This window comes from Mauremys reevesii, linkage group 21, assembly GCF_016161935.1.
Source record: "Mauremys reevesii isolate NIE-2019 linkage group 21, ASM1616193v1, whole genome shotgun sequence".
NCBI lineage: Eukaryota > Metazoa > Chordata > Testudines > Geoemydidae > Mauremys > Mauremys reevesii.
The window spans coordinates 11296584-11320667 of NC_052643.1; the positions used below are offsets into that span (position 1 = coordinate 11296584).

Below are 24084 nucleotides of genomic sequence, written 5' to 3' on the forward strand. Positions count from 1 at the left end.
CTGTGTGACTTCTGAGAACCTGTCTGTCTGTCTGTCCCGGGGTGGAGGGGGAGCCCCGGCCCCGGCCCGCCACACGCAGGGACCCGCGGGACGGGGGCAGTGCGCCGGGGGGGGGGGGTGACGCCATGTAGTGGCTCATTAGGAGGGTGGTGGCACCGTTGGGTTTTTATGAGTATTATTATTGTAGCCAGGCGGGGGAACGGGCTCTAATCATAGTACGGACCGGTCATTAATAAAGCCATAAGCAGAGGCAGCGGCTCTGCAGCTTGCAGGGGAAAGCGGAGCAGCCCCGAAAAACTTCTTCTCTTCCCTGGTCCAACTAGTGGGGAGCGGGGGAGGGGGCGCGCGCTGGGACCCACGGCGCTGTCCAGTTGGTGCAAGCGAGGGGAGGGGAGAGGGCAGGGGGCGCGGGGTGTAATTGTCATTATTAAATAAAGAAAAGCCAGGAGCCAGGGCTCCTTGGGCGAGGGGCCGGGTGGCGGGGAACCCTCCCGCGTGGTGGGATCAGGGCTGTGGGGGGATCAATACGCGTTTTAAACCCAAATAATGTCTGCGGCCGCGGAGACCTCTCCAAGATGTCAGGTATTAGTCCGGAGGGGCAGATCTGCGAGCAGCACCGCGGCTCCCGGGTCTCCGGTGCATTAGCCTCTCGGTGGGAGAGGGATCCCAGACAGCTGTGCTGGGGAGCCAGCGGAGGAGATTTGCTAGCGGGCTCCTCCGGGGGATACTACCCGCCACCTCCTGCACCCGAGCGCAAAAGGTGCTGCTGCTGCTGCTACTGCTGGCGCATTTCATCCAAACTCCAGCCAGAGCGGGGGCAAGTTGCACCGGAGACATCAGAGCCACTGTGCTTTGGAGAGGCGAGGGCGCACTGGGAGCGCAGCGGCACCATGCCTGCTATCAAGAAGGAGCGACTTGACAGGGAGGAGATGGCCCTGGCTGCCTTTAACCAGCCCATGGAGACCTTACCTGACTATCTGGCCCCTTTAGCGGCCGCTGCCATCCCGGTGGTGACCCCCCACCCTTCGGCTTACGACCAGATCTTTGCCCACCACCACCGTGCCTACCTGGGCTTCCCCGAGACCCACCACCCGCACCACCCCCATCACCACCTCCCCGAGGACCTGATGCTGGAGCGCTTTTCCTCCATCCCGGATTTCCAGCCCTTCTTTGACAACGGCGAGCCGTGCATCGAGGTGGAGTGCGGGGAGAACAAGGCGCTGCTCTACATCAGTAAGTTATGCCAGGGCAGCAAAGGACCCTCCATCCGGTACCGGGGAGAGTGGCTCACCCCTAACGAGTTCCAGTTTGTCAGCGGCAGGGAGACCGCCAAGGACTGGAAGCGGAGCATCCGGCACAAAGGTAAGGGGGTGGCTAACATTGCCCCTCGGGTCGGGGTGCTCCTTGGCACGGCCGTCTGCCGCGCACACCCCTCTCCCCTAAGAGCCGGGCATTGTGAAAGCGGGAGGGAGGCTGATGGCGTGTGAGCATTGGCAGGGGGGATCCCTCTGGGATCCCTGCCCCCCGTTTACTGACACCCCCTCCAACTATCAGATCCCCCCCGATCCCGGGCTCTCCTGCGGGGGACGGGAGCTTGGGGATCGCAGAGAGGGAGGGGAGGGGAGCTCATCCTGCTGAAGAAGTTTCATTCAATGTGGGCAGAGGCTGAACCAAGGAAGGTTGGGGGGAGACGTGTGAGGGGAGCTGGGGCTTGTGCCAGCGCGTACAACTGACTGTGGATTAAAAGGGGGGGAGGGGGAGACACTTGGTGGGGTTTGGGCACTTTTCTCCGCACTTGACCCAGCCACACCGAGTGAGGGGAACTCGGGAGGCCGCCGGGTGCGCGGCGCTTCGAAATTGACAAAAGGTTGCAATTGACGAACGGAAAGAGCCCAGTAGCCGGCATGGCTTTGGCGAGACGGGGCGGTTGTTGCTCGGGTGCAGGCCGGAGCGGGCAGCGCTGGGGTGAAGTAAGTGCTCGCCGGGGGCAGATTTTTCCTTGGGGGGGGGTATGATTTTGGGGGGTGCGTGTGTGTCTGTGTGTGTAGTTGTGGTTTTCTGCTTCCGTGTATAGTTGTGGTTGTCTCTGTATGCGGTTATGGCGGGCTATGTGTGTGTGTGTGTGTGTATAGTTGTGGTTCTCTCGCTGTGTAGTTGTGGTAGTTGTCTCTGTTTAGAGCTGTGTGAGCAGTGTGTGTATAGTTGTGGTTTGTGTGCGTGCGCGCGCGCGACTATGGCTGTCTCTGTAGTTGTCCTGTGTGTATAGTTGTCTCTCTGTGTGTACAGTTATGTGTGTGTAAGACTGTAGTTGTCTCGGTGTTTATCATTATCTGTGTGTATAATTGTGGTTTTCTGTGTCTATGTATTGTTGTTATCCGTGTGTGTGTATAGTTGTGGCAGTGTGTGTGTGGGTCGTTGTTATCTGTGTATGTGTAGTTGTGGCTGTCTTTATCGTGTGTGTGTGTGTGTGTGGTATCATCTGTGTATATAACTGACTGTGTGTATTCTTGCTATCTCTGTGTGTATAGTAGTGGTTGTCTGTGTGTAACTGTGGCTGCCTGTGTGTAGTTGTCTCTGTGTTTGTGTACCTGGCTGCATGTGTTTGGAGAAGGGGGGTGAGATTGGAAGTTGCGAGTGCTTGAAGCAGAAATGTGCCGGCTTGTCACTCTGTAAATGAGGACAGGCGCCTCGGGGAAGGAGGGGGCGGGGGGTTCCTCCAGCCCAGCAGCTGGGTGGTGCGGGACCCCAACGGCTCTGCCTTCTGCTGACAGCTGCCCACCTCCCCCGGCGCAGCTGGAGCCGAGCTGGGCAGCTCCAGACCCCGGGGACGGCGGAGCGGAGCGGAGCGGCTGGTGTCTCCGCAGGTGGCGAGCTGAGGACTTGGCTGCATAGGGAGGTGGGGGGGAGAGGCGGAAAGACAGAGTCAGTGTGACATGTAATTAGCTGAGAGCTGGAGGTGTCAGCCCAGGGGTCTGAAGAGCCATTAGGAGGTGACTGACACCTCGCCTTGTTTATTGATCGCCAGAGAAGAGGGGAATAACTCCAGGGGCCGCTCTAATGATTATTATTCGCCTCATTTTTTATCACTGGGCTCCTGGCTGTCTTCAGGAAATCTCAGTCCCTCCGGGGTGAGTCAGGAGGACTGAGGTTAAATGGATGGAGGAGGAAAGGGGGAGGGCGGGGGAGAAGCTGTCTCGGGCTGCCTTGTGGTTTGCATTCAATATCTCCTCCGTTGCTTTTAATTGCAAATCCATCCCTTGCCCGTGTCCAGAACGGCACCGGGGTGGTGTGTGCGAGGTGGGGGAAGGGGGTGGGCATGCCGGGCTGGAGCGCCTGGTTGTTAGCTTCATTAGTCATCTCTGCAGACTGCGAGAACATTTTTAACAAGGTTAGAGGGAAGCTAATGAGGGCTGCGCTGGTGGTTCTCTTCCCGATTTCTACAGGCTAGAAAGTTCAATTAAGGTACAAGCATGAGTCGTGTCGTGTGGGCACGGGAAGAGAAGGGCTCTGTGAGTTTGCATGGAAATATCCGAGCTGCTTTTTCTGCAAAGCCATTTATTTGTTTTAAAAAACCAGTGCTGTTTCTTTTTCTTCTCCTCTGCATCCAGGGAAAAGTTTGAAGACTCTTATGTCCAAAGGAATCTTACAGGTACATCCTCCAATCTGTGATTGCCCTGGGTGTCGAATTTCGTCTCCAGTGGTAAGGTTATTGCTAAAATATGTGTTTTAGTCAAATCTCCTCCTTACTCTCTTTTTTCCTATTTTTTTTTCTTTTCCTTCTGTAATCACGGAATTGTGATCATAAAGGGCTAGGGATGTCAGTCACTGAGCCTTCTCCAAAGTGCTGTTTTGCAGTGTGAGCATAGCTGCAGTCTTGTTAAATGTCAGAGGAAGGGGGGTGTTGCGAACAGAGCAGCTGGGTAAAGCAGTGCTTAACCTAAAGGATGTAATGCAGAGTGTGCATGTATGATTGACCGGGGGAAATATCACAGCTATGCAAACTGCAAATCATTCACCAGCTCCAGCCTCACCCCCAGAGAGAGAGAGAGAGAGAGAGTGTGTGTGTGTGTGTGTTTGTTTGTTTGTTTGTTTTGCGGAAGGGTAAAGCAACTGAAACAAAGGAAATTAAAAGTACCCACATGTTATGATCAGAATTCTCATGTTTTGCAAAAGGTTTAGATAAACTCGAGAAGGATTAACAACAAACATATCTTGGAGCTACCACCTCCTCCTCTGAGAAAAAAAAAAAACTTTTATAACATTCTCATCCTTGACAGTGATCATCGTTTTTATAGCTCTGTTTTGCTTCACCTTAAACATTGAGTTCACGGTGCTGTCCATCCCCCATCTGAGTATTTCTTGGGGACTCTTAAAATCTCATTGTGTGTGACATCAGGATTTCCATGGAGAAGATGGTGATGTCATAAATGCAGAGTGTTGCAGAATCAGAAGTGTGTCGTGCATAGAACTAAGACATTAAAAATATGTGTAGCTGGGATATCTGTGTTCACGATAAAGATACAGTTACAATTATTTTCATCAGTTAAAATCCTGTTTGGTTCACACAACTAAACTAAATACTGGAGTTGGAAGAATCATTGTAACTGAATGCATTTTTATAACGAGAACTGTGGAAACAAATGCTATTCTATATATTTTTTTAATCCAGAAGGATATTTTTTCTTCTTTTGTCTTTATGAGGTCATACATGGTAAATCTCCAAGAAAGTGAAGTATCTTTATTTAGAATCCCAGAATTTAAATGAGTCCTCTGTGTATATTCATATATATATATATATATATATATATATATATATATATATATATATATATATATACACATGTTTAAATGAAAAGTTGCTTAGAAAAATGTTCAGTAAGTGGCCTGCAGAAGTCAAAGCAAATATATAATCTATATTTGTAACTTAACTCTTTGAGCGCATATTGTGCTGTAGCTGTTTACACTGAAAAAGTCATCACAGAACAAAACCTAAAGATACTATTTATCTCACTATATATTTTTTTCAATTACTATCTCACAATTAGTAAGTCACATAGGTTGAAATCCTGGCCCCACTGAAGTCTATGGGAGTTTTGCCATGTACTTTAATGGGGCCAGCATCTCACCTAGGGTAACCAGATGTCCCAATTTTATAGGAGCAACAAAGAATCCTGTGGCACCTTATAGACTAACAGACGTTTTGCAGCATGAGCTTTCGTGGGTGAATACCCACTTCTTCTTGCATCCGAAGAAGTGGGTATTCACCCACGAAAGCTCATGCTGCAAAACGTCTGTTAGTCTATAAGGTGCCACAGGATTCTTTGTTGCTTTTACAGATCCAGACTAACACGGCTACCCCTCTGATACAATTTTATAGGGACATTCCCAATATTTGGGGAATATAAGCGCCTAGTACCTCCCACCCTTGTCCTGATTTTTCACACTTGCTCTTTGGTTGCCCTAATTTCACCCATAATGTTTACTACCATGAGTAGTCTCATTGACTTCAGTGACACAACTCACAGTAGGAAGCACTATGCTGGGTAATTAGTGTTTACAGGTTTGGGCCCTTTGTGCACTTTTTTTTTTATTATTGACCCTACAGATCAGAGGGGTTCCTTTACTTTGGTCCATGGATCACGGTGTCTGCAGAGCACTTGCTGGTGGTCTGTTGAGAACTGGCTGATCACGTGATGATGGCTGCTCCTCATTTCCAGCTGCTAAATTGCATTAAAAGACAGCTAAAATGACACTAAATACTTTCCTAAGGTTACTTTTCTACATAAGCAATTGCTGTTGTTGCCTCAGAGATGCTACCTGATTGCAGTTGGGGTGGGGGGGGAGTTGTTTTGGAGACTATCTTCATGTTAAAATATGGTCTAAATATGAAAAAGTTTAAAAACTCCTGATATCAATGGAAATAGAAGCTCATTTAGTATTAGGAAAGGAAAAGAAAATCCATCTTGATATGTCTCCCAGCCCCCTTCTCCCAGTGAGATGAAGGAGGAAAGGTTCTGACAGCAGAATAACCTTTATTCTGGATTATTTTAGCACAGCAACTGGCTTTTATTTTGTTTATTTTTGTGTAGCAATCATCGTGCTCTTGGCATAATTTTCCTTACTTTGAGTGTAGATCGTGCTATGAGAAAGCTAACCATTATTTTCGTAAGCTTGTTAAAACCACCGAGTATGTTGTAGTGTTCCAGGAAGACAACCTAAAGTTATTAAGAAATGACTGAAGTGAAAGATGGAGATAATTATATTTGATGTGTCTTAATACAAGTCCTTTTAAAATAAAATGTTCGTTTCCTTTTTAGAAATTAAAATGTAAAAACAATGCACTTATATAGCATCTTGCATAATAGTGTCTCAAAGCATTGGGAAACTCTCATTCCTTTAGCCTCACCACAGCTCTGTGTAGTAGGAAAGTGCCATTATCTTCATTTTAAAGATGGGATAGCTGAAGTACTAAGATGTTTGAGCCCTTTTGACAGCCAGGGCAGAAAACATTTTTGTCTCCCTTCCCCTAAAAAAGTCTGAGTGGTGTAGCACCCCCTGAAAGTTGGAGTCTAGGTTGATCACCATGTTTGCCTGCCCTTAGAACCAGCTCTGGGTTTGAGGGTCTGACTTTCACCTGCAGCTCCCAATGACTTAATCTGGATTTCTGGATGCTCAGCACCTTGGAAGATCAGGCCCCGATCCCGCAACAAGATCCATACAAGTGGCCTCCTGTGTTCTCATGGAACCCCACAGACTCGAGTGGGATTCTGCACAAACACAGGGCTATACTTGGTAGATCTCATTGGAGGACTGGATCTTAAGTGACTTGCCTGAGGTCACATGTAGGAAAACTGCATCAGAACGAAGAACAGAACCTAGGTCTCTTGACTCCCAGACCACCCTTCCTCCGCTGAAGGGCAACCTTATCGATGCTAACTTTACTCTTCTTTCTACAACCCATGAACAAAAAAGTGAGTGACTATCCATGGACCAAATCCCACTTGCCTTACTCACATGAGAGGTTCCACTGGCACTTTACTCTCCTTTGTCAGGCAAGCATGATTTGGCTGGTTCTCTCTCCAGTGTGTACTGGCAGTTTCACATGGAATCTGGAATCCCCTGACAGTGCGCTGTAGTATTTGCATGCACTATATATTCAAAGGAATTATAAGGAAACAGTTAAGAAATTGGGACAATTTATCTTTCCTTGTCTGATGACTGTGGTTTAAGAATCAGTGAGAGCAGGGGGGTCTTAGCCATCCTACACATAACTTACTGTATTTTATATTACAGATATAGCAGGAAAGTGTGAATCACCCCCGTGAGACTTGGGTCCCTCTGCTATGCTTGTAGCAAGAGCATGCAATGAAACTGAGGGCCTGATTCTATCCAGGGAAGTTTATACTGCTGGGAATCTGGTGTAAATGAGAGCGGCCTCCTGTCAACAGGAACGGGCCAGCCAAGCTCATGAATTATTTTTGAGATGGGGCAGAGCCAGCTGCTTATGGGTGAGTTACTCCTGCTGGTGCGGCAAGCTGAGAGCAGAATGGCCCCAACACCTGGCCCTGGCCCCGGCCCCACCCTCCCTTCTGCAAAGGTTACATTGAATTTATCCAACCCTTCTACCCTGTCAAATCGAATTTGTAACATCAAGAGCTTTAATCAAAATCCGTGCTTGTTCTCAGGCCCGGTCTGCGGCCTTTTGGGGTCTGATAAGGGAGGATTGATTTGGGAAACAAATTGCATATGGCCATGGAACCAGTCTGGGAAAGCAGCTCTAAGGAGCTGGAGATTTTTACCTTGGGCCTGAACCTTTTACCAGCTGCTGTAAAACGGTCAGAAGCAAAATCAACCCAGTAAAAGGAAAGCAAGACCCCTTCCCCAGCCCCCCCATCTTCTTGGGCGGGGAACGTGGCCAGCCATTGCACATGAGCTCCTGTCTGCAAAGGGGTCAGCAGGGGTCATTTTTCTCAGGGCATCTCCCGGCCTGGAATGTGCCCTGGCCTCCCAAAGAGGATCTGCACCGCCCTCCCCAGTGCATGGGTCTGCAAGGGAGAGAGCCAGCGTGTGTCTAGCAACGCCAGACCTAGCAGGCCACTTGGTTGGTGCCTTCCCAGCTTGGCTGGCCCCAGGCAGCTAAGGAACCAGCTGGGACTTCTGATGTGGATCCCCCCTGCAGGGAGGCTGTAATGGGGGTGCCCCCCACGCCCCTGCATTAGCAAGGGGCAGGTCACACACACACAGCAGCAGCAAGGAATGCGGCTCGGCTCCCTCCTCCCCCCCAGCGGAGCCCGGATCGCTCCCGCTCCCCCCCTCCCCGTCGCAGCTCGTTTGCTGCAGCTGCAGACGGCGGCCGGCGCCTCGGCTAGTTCTGTGACCGACCGCTGGTTTCCTGCGAGGCGGAGGAGGGGCAGCCGCGTCTCGCCTGCTGCCTCGGCGTCTCCTCCCTCGGGCAGCGGCAGCGGCTCCGGCTCCGGCTCCCCCCCCCGGGCGCGTCTCGGAGCCTGACCGGGGCATCAATCAGAGCCCCCCGGGCGCGTGGGGAGTCGGGCGGGGGGGTCACTCCGGGGCTAGGAGGGGGCAGACGGACAGACGCATCCCCTGCCCTGGTTTGTGCCTTTCATGGACACAGTCGCTTGCAGGCAGAAAAAAGCTTTGCCATTAGGTGAGTCCAGGCGCTGCACAGGCGTGTGTTCCCCGACACCCCCGCCCCCAGCTTTGCAATTAAAGGGGGCTGGAGCTCTCCGGATTTCATGCATCATTTCTAAATCTTCACCGTTAAGGAGAGTGTGCATTGCATAGGCCTGCACCCCTGTTTTTCCGTGCACCCTCTGTGTTTGCGGTTAAGGAGGGCTAGACCCCCCCCCCACACACTGGGTTCATGTACCCTCAGTCTTTGTAGTTCAGATGAGGTTAAATTGCCTGGGTCTTTACCCCTGTGTTTTGCTGCACATGCAGGATGCCAGGAAGGCACAAAAACCGTTGCAGGCAGGAGACTTGTAAATTGCATACTTAGGTCTGTATCCCCCATTTACATGGATCCCAAATATTTTCAGTTAAGAATGGTTGAAATTACAAAAGGCCCTTTGGTGCATTCCAGTGCATTTCAGCTTTGAACCATTTTTCAGCATTTCCCTTTAGTCCCCTTAAACTTTCCTGCACATGCACAGTGCCAGTAACTCTGTCTCTGCAATTAAAGGAGCCTTGGGGGTTGTGCTGCTCTTGGTGGTGGTGAGTGGTTTTTCTGGCTGTGCCAGGCCCCTGAGGAAGGCCTGACCTGTTCATAGGGGACAGTCACCTTAGCAAAGTGGGGGAGGACAGGGGAATGATTTTGCAGAGGCCAGCACTAAAATCTCTCTCATTAGCGCAAAAGGGTTTAGATTTGTAATGGCCAGGATTGCATGCCCAGTATAGCAAAGAGGAAGCATTTTCAAGCATGGATCTCGTCTGTTTGTTTCCATCACCAGTGTGACCCTTAGAGTATTTTTCATAATGACCTGAGCCAGGCTGCCTCTGAAAATGTCTTAGGATTTAACATGGGATTTTCTTTCTTTCCTTTTTTCCCCCAGTTCTGTCTTTTCACAGCCAGGGTTTCTCTTTGAAAGTCTGCCTTACCTACCTTGGGTTTGATGTGCAGAGCACATGTAAAGATGGAAGGGCAGGCTTCTTAAAACCCTGTCGTGTCATAGGTGCAGTAAAACAAAAAAGAAATCCCAATAAAATATATTTTAAAATCCCTCTACCTCTTTTCTTGTGTGCCAGGGCTCATGGTAATTGTGCATAACTTGGTCAGTGACAATGATAATTCATTTGTTTACTGGGGCCCAGTTTTGCTGTTGATTTGATAGACATAGAGGGTGTTTGTTTTGTTTTGTTTGGGGTTGGTTCTTGTCATCACCACACAATTGTGTGTGAGGTTGGAGAAGATCTAAAAAATTTTTTTAATTTAGAAACAAAGTGTCTGGGGTCAGTTAAAGTTCCCATTGTTAAGCTCAAAAATGTGCCAAGAACCATGCAGTGTTCCTAGGTCAGAGGCAGTGGGGTTAGTAATACAGCTATACAGGGGTCTTGAGATGGGTTTTCCTTTGATCTGTCCAAGTGGGGTCAGAGCCGCTCTCCCTACCTACCCTGCAGAGTGACTTGGGTCGTCTGCCCTTGGGATGGAGACGAATGCTGCCTCTGTCAACCTGAAGGGGTCAGAAGAGAGTAGCCAGACTAGAAGTTCAGCCACGCTGTGATCCCTACTGTTGGCTGCAGGGGGCTGGAATTTAGCTGATCCAAAGCTTGGGGACTCCAGCATGAGGTGAGGCTGTTCCAGTGAAACTCACCTGTATAGGACTTAGCTTGCTCAGTGTCCTGGCCGCTTTCCTGGGTGCCTGTGTGGGCAGGATTGAGCCTGAAAACTTGGTTTCAACTGAATGGATTGGATCTTGGGTTCCTGTCTGAGTTGTGGAGCGCACGGATCCTGGGGTTTGCATGCAGGGAGCTATTTTCAGCTTTGCCTTTGTGTCTTTGGAGATTCCCTCATGGCTTAGAAAAAGCTCCTCTGGGAAGCACGTTTACAGACATTTTATTCCTGGCGGCCCTTGGCACAGCTTGCTGGTTTTATTTGTGGTTTCATGCAGATGTGGAGTGTTGTGTTTAATCCAGCACATTTTAGTTTAGTTAGGTTTTGTTGTTGAATTATTCAGTTTAGTTTAGGATTTTTGTAATTGCTTTATTTAGGGGACGTTTAAATTGCATGCATTGGACCTGTTTTCTGAGCCTGACCTCCAGCGTTAACCAAAACAATCCCACAGCCCCAAAGGTTCAGCTGATATATCCTTCTCATGGACAACCCCCTTCAGGGAGGAGTCTGAGGAAAAACACTATGCTATGCCCCTGAGGGGAACAAGAGCAGCTTTGCCTGACCACTGTAGAATTGAGTCCTCAACCCCCCAGCCCCAAGACTTTCAAATGCAGGGGCTGTGAGTAAATACACATCAGCTGCTCTTGTGGCAGTGAGGGAGCAGGTCTCTAAACTTACAGAGCAAAACCTGCAGCTTGAGTTGCACCTAGAGGTGAATGAGAAGCCAGCACATACCTGGAAGATGCAGCCTGTTAAGTGGGAAGCTGTGTTCTGTGCCAGCTGTTACTCCTGAGTAGGCTTCAAGGCCAAACCTTGTGCAGAATGCCTTACAATTGCTCTGTTATTGTCCACGTGCCTTGCAGATTTTGGAAGAAGGTGTTGCATGGATGAGACATTTAATTATTATTTGTATATCAAAGTGTACGGGTAAGAGCAATGGGGTGGAGGGAACTGGTGCATGATTTAGTTTTGCAGATTATGAAAAGCGCTCTGAAAAGGAAAACATTAATTGGAGCACAATATGGGGAGTGAATAGTAGAGGTGCATAAGCTTTCCCAGTCTAGGAAAATCGTGTTAACTTTCCAGGGGCACTAAAGGGTTCAAGGTGGAGGATATTTACCGACCTGGGTAAAACTGGGAGCTGTAATACAGCTACAGTCAAGATTGCTGCTGTTCTAGGGAGTAAAGAAGCAAGGTGAATGCCTCTGGGCTATTACATTGTGGGGCTAGGAGCAGGGCCACCAGTGACTTAATGGGGCTTGTACATAATGAGTCAGAGTAACCCTCCTTGGTGCTGGGGATGGGGAATTCATGCCTGAGGTCAGAGGCAGGATGGCAGGCAGTGTTTGTGCTGCTTCAGGGATTCTGCTTGGAGACGGTAACTTTAATTTCCAGCAGGGGCTCCGTAAGGCTTGTAGATCAATGCATCTGTGTCCGTGCCCTCTTCTGCACCCCCCAAGCACAGTGTAGTTTGTCACTCTTGCTTGGCAGCATTGTGCCCCCTGGTGGATTTTCTGCACCTGGGGAGTGGGTGGTCCTATACCCTGGCTTATGCCACCAATAAGCGCTGGAGTGGATTCATCCCAGTAGGTCAGAAGACACATGCTAGGCTTTGCAGTTAAGGCTGCATGACCGGCAAACTGTGGAATCAAGTTTAAAGTTTGGAAAAATCTACCAGTCCAAGGAAAAAGAGTTGAATGTAGAGCAGAGATAGGTAGAGCTAAATAAAAGCAGCAAAAGCAACATCATCTCGTTAGGATTGTGTCAAGGGCAGTGTAAAGGTGAGATAGGATAAGTAATTTTGCTGTCAAAATTATTTAGAGATGTCATTACACTGCTTGGGGCGGTCTCTCTTGCCTCAGGGCACAGACACCTGGTTTTAATTTGCAGTGGTCTGTGTCCAAACCCGCTGGCCTTAATCAAAAGGATCGGTGCTCGTTTGGAGCTTGTTGGAGCTTTAGTGAGCAAGGGACCTAACCTGTAGAGCTGACGAAGGGACCAGAATTAATTCCCACTGTCTGTACTTTCTTCTTTTCTTCCTGCGCATTTAAAAGTAAACTGTGTAGCGATGATGCATTTTTATGCTGTGTTCTGTAATGGGCTTGTAAGGCAGGGAGAGTGGAGAAGCAGCATTCTTTGTCATAGCCTTTTGAAGAAAGTCCTTCTGTTTTTAATATACACAAAAATAGAGTAATGTTTGATGGGAATTATACACTCGTCTTTGCCCTCCACTTCTTAGATATTGTTCTTTTTTTTCCTTTTACTGTCGTCTTCTGTTTCTCCTATGCACAGTCTGTTTCCTTCATCCACAGGGCTGGCAAGCTTCTTGCTACACAACAGATGCCAGTGCTGAATCTTGGTTGGCAGCATCGGCTCCTCCTCCTCCTTCTCCACCCCCATCCTCCCCCAGAGCGAAGTGCATCATCTTCACCAAGCCAACAGCCTGAGAAAGCCCCCTTCCCCAGCTCTGGGCCCAATCCTGCCAGGAGGTGATGCACATCCTTTGCTCCTGCTGATGTCAATGGGAACCTTGCAGTATTGGGCCCTCTGTCACCAAATTTGCATCTTCCAATTGATGGCACAGAGAGACGTTTCACTGATTGTGCTATTTATCGCTGCATGAATCACATGTGGGTTTGTAAGTGAAATTGATGGCCGTCTCCTTTAGCTTCTTTGCTTCATCCTTCTGCTGCTCTCACACTAAGGTATCTCTCCAGTACACCCCACCCCCCACCGGGGAAATGCATTTCCTTGCTCTTATTTTTGGCTGTGTTGTTTTAACAAAACCAGTGAGAGCGGAGAGGAAATTGCACTTTCCCCTGGGTCGTAAATATAATCTGATGCAGGATTTTGTTGTAACATGTCTCAGAAGGTGGATGGAGGGAATTCCCAAGCCTGGAAGAAAAAAATCTTACCCATATTCTAGATCTAGTTAAAGCAGAACTTTAGCAGCTTTTGCTTTATTTTGCATTTACACAGAAAGCTGCAAAATAGGGATACTTTTCTGTGCAAATGTGCCCTGCTCCTGGATAAACTTTAATAATCATAATATATAATATTGTATATTGCCCTTGTATTGGGTATCCTTCATTTTCAGGTGTGTTGGGTGTTTTGTGGCTAGATCAAGGATTTTCTTTCATCTCTAACATCTCCAACCAGGGCAAATGCCCATAGGATCCTCACCAGCCTGAGTCAAGAAGACAGGTTCATTGCAAGCAGACTCTCTGGCCTGTAAGTGATGCCTGCTGCTTACCCTGCATGCAGGCTGGATAGACATACTGATAGAGCAAAAAAGAAATAATATCTCATGTAGATGCATAACTCTTTCTATGACCTGGGCTGTATAAGATGGAGGGATCATTGTTTTCCCCCAAAGATTTGTAGTGCAAGTAGGGGAAAGCCAGGAAATGGTAGCACTGCCAGTGTGTGGGACAGAAGTTGGAGAAGTTGCATCTGAAGGGCTGCACTCTTGATTGTTTTCACAGAGAGCTCTGAGGGCAGAACGTAGCCCCAAATCGGATGATGTTATAATTATAGACCGGGGCTCACGCAAACAGCCTTGACTTCAGCCAGGTGCTTTCCAGAACAAGGTGTGTGGGATTAGACCCTGAGTTGCAGATGGGAAAGGACTGAGCATCTCTGTGTGGGCAGCAGGTAGGGGTAGAAACTGAGAGTGTGATGGTGTTGCTACTCCTTACGGCATTCAATGGAAACTCTCGGAGGGCTGAAAGCTACTGTTGTTTTGTGAACTAATGGTTCACCTATGTTTGTGCTATTGCAGCAGGTTGAGATGATCACACAGCAGCTTTTGTTAATGTCTGGCTTGTCTTAGAACTCCAGGCTTTTCCCATTTGCTTGGATAACGCTGCTGCTTTTTCACACAGCTTAGGATTTTTCTTTTTCTCGGTACAGTGAAATAAAGAAATAGACTGAGGTGCCTAACTGTAGTGGCAAGAGTTGGGAGTCAGGACTCCTGGGTTGTATTCTAGCTCCAACATTGAGTCACTTTGTGACCTTGAACAAATCTCTTAGGCCCATGCTTTCAAAAGCACCCTTCAAATTGGGGTGACTCTAATTTTGGTGCCTGGTTTTAGACACTTAGGGTATGTCTACACAGCATCTGGGGAGCAAGTTTCCTAGCCTGGGTCCACCGACACATGCTAGCAGGGCTCACATGAATGTGCTATAAATAGTTGTGTAGATGGTGCTTTTCTGATGTGGCTTGGGCTCTCAAGCCTAGGGGGTGAGGTTGACATACCCTAGTAGGATAGGATTTTTCAAAGGTACTGAACGTCCAAAGCTCCCATAGAGGTCAGGCCCTTGGTATCTCAAGTTGGGCACTCCAGACTAGTGGCCACTCTTAAAAATTTGGTCTTTGACCTTTCCTTCCCATGCCTCAGTGTACCACATTGCAAACCAGAAACCATTAACAATGCCAAATTACGTCACAGCATTGTTATAAGGTTTAATCCATATTTCTGGGATCTTTGGATGGAAGATGCTAGAGAAGCACCTGTTACTTATTTATTTTGCATTCAACATCTAGAAGGGAAGACCCTTCCTTGAACAGTTTCCCGTGATTTAAGGAGCAGAAAAGCAAAATAATTTTCAGTGCTAGAGGAGAGAATTTAAGAACTTTTGGCACAGAAAATAAATCCTCCTCGCAAATAGTCCTGGTCGTGATATGGCAACAAAGGAAGTCATGTGGGTGCCTCTAATTGGGTCCTAACTCAGTCTTTTCAGAACTTATTTTAAAAAACAGCACTGGGATTTTAAATAGCTCCAGTTAAAGCAGGCCACTTAATCGCCACAACTTCTTTTAGTATAAAACTTAGTAATAAAAGAAAGAAGCACGCTCTGCTGGACAGCGGGAAGTCAGTCCACTGTCTTCATGTTCACGCTTCCCCTCAGGAGTCTATATCCATCAGAACTCCTCCTGGGCCTTGCTGATTCAGAGTTATGGGTCCATTCCCCTCCAGTGGCGGCAACAGTTCTGCGTGTGTCTACCCATCAAATTGCAGAAACTCTCCTGTAACCTCCTCCTTTCTTCTTATCCAGGGATGAATGTGATAGGTGATACTCAGCTCTGTTGAAGCTGCATTTGCCGTGTTGCTAGGGCAACCAGAGATAGCGCCTGAAGACAGGAAAGGACAGGCATTCCTTTCTGCTACTGTCTGGAGCATCAATGATTGAATGAGATTAGATAGAATTAGATAATCCTGAAATTCACAGTGGTTTGACGCCAGACCTTTATTAAATAAGTAAAAGTACCAGCCCCTTATAGTAAAATGAATTCTCTCAGATCAATAACTTTTCTTCCCCTAGTACCTCCTGCAATCTGGGATGCTCAAGAGCTTTTTCTTTATGGTGGGGGTGAACAGAACAAACATACTTTTTTTTCAGAGGGGATTATGATACCAATTTGCCTTTTATCTCCCCCTGGTGACTTACCCACTTAACTCTAAAGGACCCTTATAAAAAATACTACAGTGTTCTTCGTTGATGGCTCAAGACACTCCAGCTTTCACTATGTTATTCAAGCATTATAGGCCAGTGTAGTCCATACTGTACTATTTTAGGGTAGGTTTTTAAAAGAATGGAAAATAAACGCTACAGTGTGAATGCCGGGGGACCCATCTTTGGTTCTGTGATTTTACAGCGCCTAGCACGATGGAGCTCTGCCCCATGCCATTACATACCTACTACTAAATTGTGATCTGAGTTGCACCAGTGTAAAATGTTCACTACAGTGTGAATACATCACCAGATTCTGATCAGAGTTAGATTTACACCACTTTAACAACATTGATTTCAGTAGAGTTTCTCCAGCTTCAGCCTGACTCATAGAATCTCAGGGTTGGAAGGGACCTCAGGAGGTCATCTAGTCCAACCTCCTGCTCAGAGCAGGACCAATCCCCAACTATATATATATATATATATTTGCCCTAGATCCCTAGGTGGTCCCCTCAAGGATTGAACTCTCAACCCTGGGTTTAGCAGGCCAATGCTCAAACCACTGAGCTATCCCTCCCCATCCGTCTCCCCTGATCAGCCTGGAATGGTGCTGATCAGAATCTGGTCTGGGTCAGAGAATGGAGCCTAACGAAGCATGGGAAGTGGCTCAGTATGGTCCCTTAGAGTATGTCTACACTGCAGTTAAACACCCACGGTTGGCCCGTGTCAGCTGACTTGGGCTCAGGCAATGGGGCTGTTCTACTGTGGTGTAGCTATTTGGACTTGGGCTGGAGCCTGAGCTCAGGACCCTCGCAGAGTTCCAGAGTCCAAGCTCCAGTCTGAGCCTCAACTTCAGAGCACTGTCTACACAACTACTTTTAGAGTGCTGCGTGAGCCCCACTGGCCCAAGTCCGTGGACCTTGACTGCGGGGGGGCTCACTGATCCAGGCTGTGTAGACATTCCCATGTTATCATCCACGTACAGCTCCCAGGGTAATCAGCAAGGCCTCTGTGCAGATTGGGAGAGTATGTGATCCTAAAATAGTAAGGAAGCAGTTTGAAACTCACCCAGCACTAGTGGGGTAACCCACACATGTCTTGTGTTATCACTTTTCATACTGAATGTTAAAAGTTTCTCTCTCTCTTTATTTTTTTTTTTTTTTGAAATCCTGAAGTTGACAGTGTGACTCCAGAACATTTTAGCCTAAATACTCTGCTGGTGTGAATGGGCTTGAAGTAAGTGGAGCTGAGCTCATGGCACCAACTGAGAATCTGTTCCTATGACATCTTCAATGGCTCCCAGATGCTACAATAATGAGTGTCTTTTCGAAACTCTACAAGGATGGAGGATGCTCCTCTTCCCTGATGGTACAGAGGGCCACATTCAGCCTTGCTTTAAGAGGCTGTAACTCCATTGACTTCCTTAATATCTTGTTAATACTTGTTATCACGTTCAGAAGGCCAAAAAGTGAAGTATGAAGTTTTTGGGGATATATACCCTGTAAATAATTGTGCATGCCCTTTCCCCTAAGGGTCTAATCCCGCACACCGTTATTTGAGAGTAGTCTTGATGAAGGACCCATTATGGGGTCAGGCCCTAAAGTTCCAAAATGGAAGCTTAATGCTTTGTCCTTCGAGCCGCAGTGAAATTTACTGCAGTCAGCACAGCAGCGGGGGCTACAGAGAATGTAAAGGAGAGAATATTGTTTCTTAGCTCTTGTCCCTGCCCTCCAGCAGGATGCAAATTTACTAAGGCCAGGGTGGGAGGAGAGGGGTCTGTTCAAACTTTGGAGGCTCTGCTCGTTTTCCAGTGGGCAATAAACCCATGACCACCCACAGATGTAAGGAAGTTAGACACTGAAATCTGTCAGCACCCAACAGGAGTAAAAGAGCATCAAGATCCTCATCTGTCCTGTTTCTCGCCAGCCTGGTGGTTTTGGCAAATGAGACGACAAAATGTCCCTCAAGGGAGTGAAGTGAAGTAACTCGTCCAGTCCGGTTGTGTCGCATCCTTTCCAGATTGCCCAATAGGACTTGTTAGCGGGTGTGAAATGAAAGAACTCAGGTGTTCGTATTTGTTGCAGATGGAAGCTTCAGGTGGGCTGAGCAAGGTTCTTTGCACACTGATAAACTCAAGGACCATATTCTGTCCAAACGGACTTGTGTCCAGCCTGTGCAAAGTCCAGGGAATTGCAAAGGATGTAAGCCAGTACAGAATCTGGCTTGATAACTTTCTTGGCAGTGCAGTAAGACCACACATGAGTTCAGTATGTAATAAAGTCTATGTATCAGTTGCTTCAGTGATTTCCCAGGTTTGGAGACCTGCCTCCTCCACCTGAGGAAGTCCCTCAGACCTGACAAAGGAAATCTTTGGTGTGAGGCTCATATTCGGCTTTCAGTTGCTTGAAATGTTTTAAATTTTACCCCAGAGAAACCATCCTTAATTTGCTGGAACTGTTCTTTTCCTTTCTCTCTGTAATGCACTCTTGGTGTGTGATTTTGCCCGCCTGCCCAAGATCTGCATTATACAAATGCTTGTTCTGCGTCTGGATGGGGGCAGCTGTTAAATGGAAGGACATAATGAACTTGACTACTTTGGGCTCTTCCGTAGAGTGGCAGTGGGATCCAATCTGATCAGTGCTGGGCATGCAGCAATGCTTGGGGGGTGTTCAGATACAACGTTTTTGTTTGGGCCCATCTCTACTTATTACTAATCCAGATATAACAGATGCCAAATTATGGGTTGTCAGCTGGCAGAAATCCCATGGGGTGTTCCCACGGACAAGGGGTTGGAAACTGAAGCCAAAATATGACCATCTGTGCTCAGCTTTTCTTTACGAGAAGCCCCTGTTTCAAAAGTGGCATCTTACACGGCTTAAGTCACCTGGGGCCTGACGTTTAGAGGTGATGAGCGGCCAAAGCTGCCTTGTCACCTCAGTTGGGGTTCTGGGGTGTGTGGTGCCTCTGAAAATCTGGCCCTAGTTGTCCAAAATTACAAGCCACCTTTGCAAATATGGACATTAACTGCTCTGTGCCTCAGTTTCTCCATATATAAAATGAGGATAATTCCTATGGAACATCACATGGGAATTGGGACTCTTAGATTCATAAATTATGAAGCCAGAAGGGACCATTGTGTATGACACAGGCCATAGGACTTCTCTGAATTAATTCCTATTTGAACAAGAGCAGCTATTTTTAGAAAAACTTGCAGTCTTGATTTTAAAATTTCCAGTGATGGAGAATCCACCACAACCCTTGGTAAATTGTTCCAGTGGTTAATTACCCTCACTGTTTAAAATTTGCACCTTATTTGTAGTGTGAATTTGTCTAGCTTCAACTTCCAGCTATTGGATCTTGTTATACATTCGTCTGCTAGACTGAGCCCTCTGTTGTTAAATTTCTGTTCCTCATGCAGGTACTTAGACTGAGATCAAGTCACCCCGTAGCCTTCTGTGTTAAACTGAGCCCTCTCCAATTTATCAACATTGTTCTTGAATTCTGGACACCAGAGCTGGATACAACAAGTATTCCGGCAGCAGTTGCACTAGTGCCAAATACAGAGATAATACAATCTCCTACTGCTACTCAATGTTAAGCTGGTTATCCATCGTGACCCCCCATGTCCTTTTCAGAGTTACCTCTTCCCAGGATAGAGTCCCTCCTCTTGTGATTATGGCCTATGTTCTTTGTACCTAGATATATGGTCTTACATTTGGCTGTATTAAAACGTGTGTTGTTTGCTTGCGTCCAGGTTATCAAAGGATCCCAATTGCTTTGAATCAGTGACCTGTCCTCTTCGTTATTTACCACTCTCCCAATCTGTTCGTCCTCTGCAAATTTTCTCAGTAATGATTTTATGTTTTCTTCCAGGTCATTTATAAAAATGTTAAATACTGTAGGACCAGCAACCAGTCCCTATTAGGGCCCCACTAGAAACACACCTGCTCAATGATGATTCCGCATGTACAGTTACATTTTGAGATCTATGAGTTAGCCAGTTTTAACTCCATTTAATGTGTGGCATACTGTTTTGATATCCTCCTAATTTCTGAATCAAAATGTTGTGTGGTACCAAGTCATATATCTTGCAGAAGTCTAAGTATATTACATGAACACCATTTCCTTTATCAACCAAACTTGTAATCTCATCAAAAAAAGGTATCAAGGTACTGTAGTTTGACAAGATCTGTTTCCAATAAGTCCATGTTAATTGGCATTGATTATATTGCCATTCTTTTATTAATCAAATCCAGTATCAGCCATGGCATTATTTTGCACAGTGTTGGTCCTATAATTACCTAATTTGTCCTGTTTACCCTTTTTAAACATTGGCAGAACTTCTCCAGTGTTTTAAAACTTACTGAAAGTCAACATTAACAGTCAAGAGAATGTCTCAGCCAGCTGTCTTACAACTCTTGGGTGCAAGTTCTCTGGACCTGCCGATTTAAAAATGTCTAACTGTAATAGGTACTGTTTAAATTCCTCCTTAACTACTGTTGGAATAAAAAGTATTTTATCAACATCATATATGATATGATTACATCAGCTGGCTTTTTCTCAAATGCAGAACAGAAATATTTATTGAATACTCCTGTCTTTTCTGCATTATTATTATTGACAGTTCTATTGTTTCCATCTAGTAATGGACCAATACCATTGTTCTTAATTAACCAGTCTTTGCAAGTGGTTTGAAATGCTCTGGTGGACGGCACTGTCGAAAGGCCAAGTGTAGTTATTTAGAATAAGGATTTTTACGTAGGGAGGAAAAGGCAAGGCATTCACCACCACAAAAACCTGTGCCGCATAGTTAAGTTGATGAAACAACCAACTCTCTCAATATCTCTTGCTCCAGTGTGTGCAACTTACAACTCGAGCGGGATTCCCCCTTTCGCCACCTATTGGTTTGTGTTTGTCATGGGTGGCGAGTGGAGCCTCACTTTGGGGAAGCTAGCCCCCGGCTCCACCCCTTCCACCCCCCGTGGCTGGAGCCCCGAGCCCCCTGCCCCTCTCCCCGTGGCCGGAGCCCTGAGCCTCCCTGCCTCCCTCGCAATCCGAGGCCCCCTCCCCCGGCTACAGCCAGAGCCCCGAACCCCCCTGCCTGAGCCCCAAAACCTCCCCCTGTCCCCCCCCACATGACCTGAGCCCACCTCTCCTCTACAGCCAGAGCCCCGAGACACCCCCTTGTGGTCCCCTCACAAGTTCACTGCCAGAGGAGTCCCAGGCCAGCCGGAGCCCTGAGGGGCTCCCCACACCTTGGAGGAGCCCTGGGCTGGCTGGAGTCCCTGCAGCTGCGCCTCCCCTCGGCAGACCTCAAATCACCCCGTGAAAATTCAGAAGCTGCTCTTTTCCGGAAGAAGAACCTGAGCGTTTGGCATGCCCCAGGCAGGTTCCGGGGGGCTGCGGAGGTGGTATGTGTTACTCAGACAGCATCCCCTGATAATTAGTGATCTCCCTGGAGTCCAGAGAGTTTACTGATGAGCCCAGGAAGCTGAATAGCACATACCGCCTCCTCAACCGCCCCGGAACCTGCCTGGGGCATAATGAAAAGCAAAATTTCCCCCTGCCAAACCCACAACTGGGGTCTCGTGGCAGCAGCTGCCCTAGGGGAGGCAGATTCTCCCCTGGCCTATTATACCCGCCGTCCATGGTGTTTGTATAGAGAGAAACCTGGCTTGTGGATCTGCTGGTGGGGCATTGGGCTGCCGCAGAGGGAGTGTTACTTTCTCTTTGTCTTCTCGCAGCGGCGCATGCCACTTGCCCAATGGTATGTTTACAGCTCGTGGGCTGGGGTAATGAATAGGAGCGTTGGGCTTCAAAAAGCCTCTGTGGCTTTCAGATGAACGCCAAACCTCCTTTCCACACCTGGATGCTGTTCTAGCCTACAGTCCTTGAGTGTCTCCTTTGTTTGTTCCCGATCTTGCAGTCAAGTCTTCCTGTTAGACTGCCAGGGTACAAAGCAGGGCGGTCCGCGAATTATCTAAATAACTGATTATGTACCTCCTTAAACAAGCAAATCTCCCTTCCCTCCATGTTTGCTTTAACCATCCTGGAAGGGTGTCAGTAAAGGGTTATGTGAGCGGGAGAAATACTTGGCATGTGATGCATCAGTAACTAGCTTTGCTGCTTATAATAATAACCGTCAGGAAATACCTTGTCCTCCGCTCCCCTCCTGGCAGAACCTATAATCACCTGTGCAGAGAGGCATCCCTGATACTGGCTTGCGTTGAGATGCTGTGCTGTTAGCCGTGGTTGGCATGAAACATCTTGATATCCTGCAAGCTGTGAAACTTGACATACGCTAAGACAGTAATAAGAACAGTGTCTGTCCTCAGAGTTTCCTGGGAATGTCTGACAGCGTTGCAGCTCCTGGGATCGACTGATGATTCAGCCTGTTCCCAACAGGCCAAAGAGTAAAACCAGTGACGCCCTTGATCAGCAGATCATTCTACCATGATCAGAGAATCCTAGTAATTAGTGCAAGAAAAGATGTATGACCTCACCCAGTCCAGCCCTCAGATCTCCGATACAGGCTGAGGACTTTTCTTGTTGTTAGTTGTCATGTTTGTGAGCTCCATGCTTGTGAAGGGAGGCTGCATTGTCAGCCGCAGGCGAATGAATAAAGTAAAAGTTATATCGCACTTGGATCCATAGAGCTCAAAGTGTTGGATAAAGAAGGCCAGTAAAATGGGGAAGCTGGGGCACAGAGCAGTGACTTGCCCAAGGTCGCCCAGCAGGTCAGTGGCAGAGCTGGGAATAGAAGGCAGGTCTCCTGAGTCCCACGCTGTTCACTAGGCTACGCTCTCTCTGTGCGAAAGCCAGTTTATCCTCGGAGTATGTACTCCACATCAAGCAGCCGTGCAAACTTTCCCCTCTTGTCTCCCCCTTTCTGACCTGGAGCGATTATCTCGAGAGGGGGGCGTTTGGTCTTCATGGCCCATTGGGTCCTTGCTTGCCAGCTGAGATGGACAACAAGGGATCCCGTTGTGGTGACGCTTTTGTGTGTGTATGTGGTGTAGACGGCCCGTCCACGAGGAACTGGGCCAAGACCAACAACTCATTGTGCCCCGATGGCTACTTCAAGCACTCCCAACCTGGACTGGATACAACCCAGCCACGGAGCAGAGAGAAGCGCTGCCTCCCCATCACTAATGCTCTGAGCTCTCCTGCTGGAAGTGGTGTCAGGCTAGTGGCTCAGATCTTTGGGGTCCTGCTGAGCTGGGCTTGACGCAGCACCTGAGAAGGGAGGCGATGGCAAAGGTGGGTTCTCTATGTTCTCCTGATCCTGGAGGGAGGTGGGGTCTAGGTTGGTCCCACCAGTGTGAGTTGCAGCAGCCTCAGGTCTTAAGCTGTATTTAAGTGGTGCACAGGCCACGGGTTGGTGCTCAGCACAGGGTGAATTTCACCCTCTAAGAGCCCCATTTGTCCCACCAAAAATGCAAAGGGCATATGCACGTCTATGTTAAATACCGATACGGGTCTCTGAAAACAAGGAAATAGTGCTAGTTTGTCAGTTTTGTGTGTGACTGTCTCTGCGTTAACCCATCAAACAGGAACATGGCTGCTTGCCTGCAAACAGATTAATATTGCCACCTCAGAAATGTTATGGGGCCCAGCCTTACAATAACACAATACATCTGGTTTATATCAGTATAAGCTTTGAGCTAGCTGTTAGGATCACTCTCATGATTTGAATATTTAAATGTGTCCATGCGTCTGAAAATATGATTGAGCTTAGATTTATTTTATTGATTTATTTTTTCAGATTGATGGGAATTACCTGTCCTGGGCTGTAAGCGTTGTGCAGCTAATTAAAGTGTCGCCCTGGCCCATCCAAATACCCTACCCGGTGCACTTGCACACGTCCACACCTTTTCCAGCTCCATAAACCAATTCAGTCGAGTCCCAGAATAAACCTTGAGGAAACAGATGGGCTTTACAGTGTGTACCGACGGTACACAAATATCTGTTCTTTGTTACGTTAATGCTTAGGGAGTCCCAAATAAGGATCAGAGTCCTGGTTGTGATAAGCACTGTACAAACATGTCATTTAAGGAAAGAGAGAAAAAAAGACAGTCACTGCTTCAGCGAACTTGCAATCTTACTGTTATGGGTCACAAACCTAGTAAACTATTTTTTTTTAAAGAGAAAAGAGGTGATGTGTGTAGTCTACAGTAAATGTACCTTTGGGGCATGATCGTGCAGTCTTTACTTGGGTAAAAGTTTTTTGGAAGGCCGTGTAAGGACCGCTGGATCGGGCCCTTCATGAATTGGGGAGGGTC

The 24084-nt window shown here is 47.6% G+C and overlaps 1 protein-coding gene across 5 annotated transcripts in view; it reads left to right on the top strand.

The window, feature by feature from the left end:
* Nucleotides 1-557: 557 nt before the first annotated feature.
* Nucleotides 558-24084, top strand: part of SAMD11 (sterile alpha motif domain containing 11) — a 180310-nt gene continuing 156783 nt past the window's right edge. For 2 of the 5 annotated variants that reach the window (XM_039509263.1, XM_039509264.1), the window contains exons 1-2: nucleotides 558-1362; nucleotides 3609-3700. In XM_039509263.1, the coding sequence (XP_039365197.1) occupies nucleotides 576-1362; nucleotides 3609-3700 (879 nt within the window). In that variant the 5' untranslated portion in view covers nucleotides 558-575. Of the gene's footprint in view, nucleotides 1363-2855; nucleotides 2865-3608; nucleotides 3701-24084 lie in introns of those variants that run through there. The other 3 variants (XM_039509265.1, XM_039509266.1, XM_039509267.1) reach the window with 3 other exon arrangements.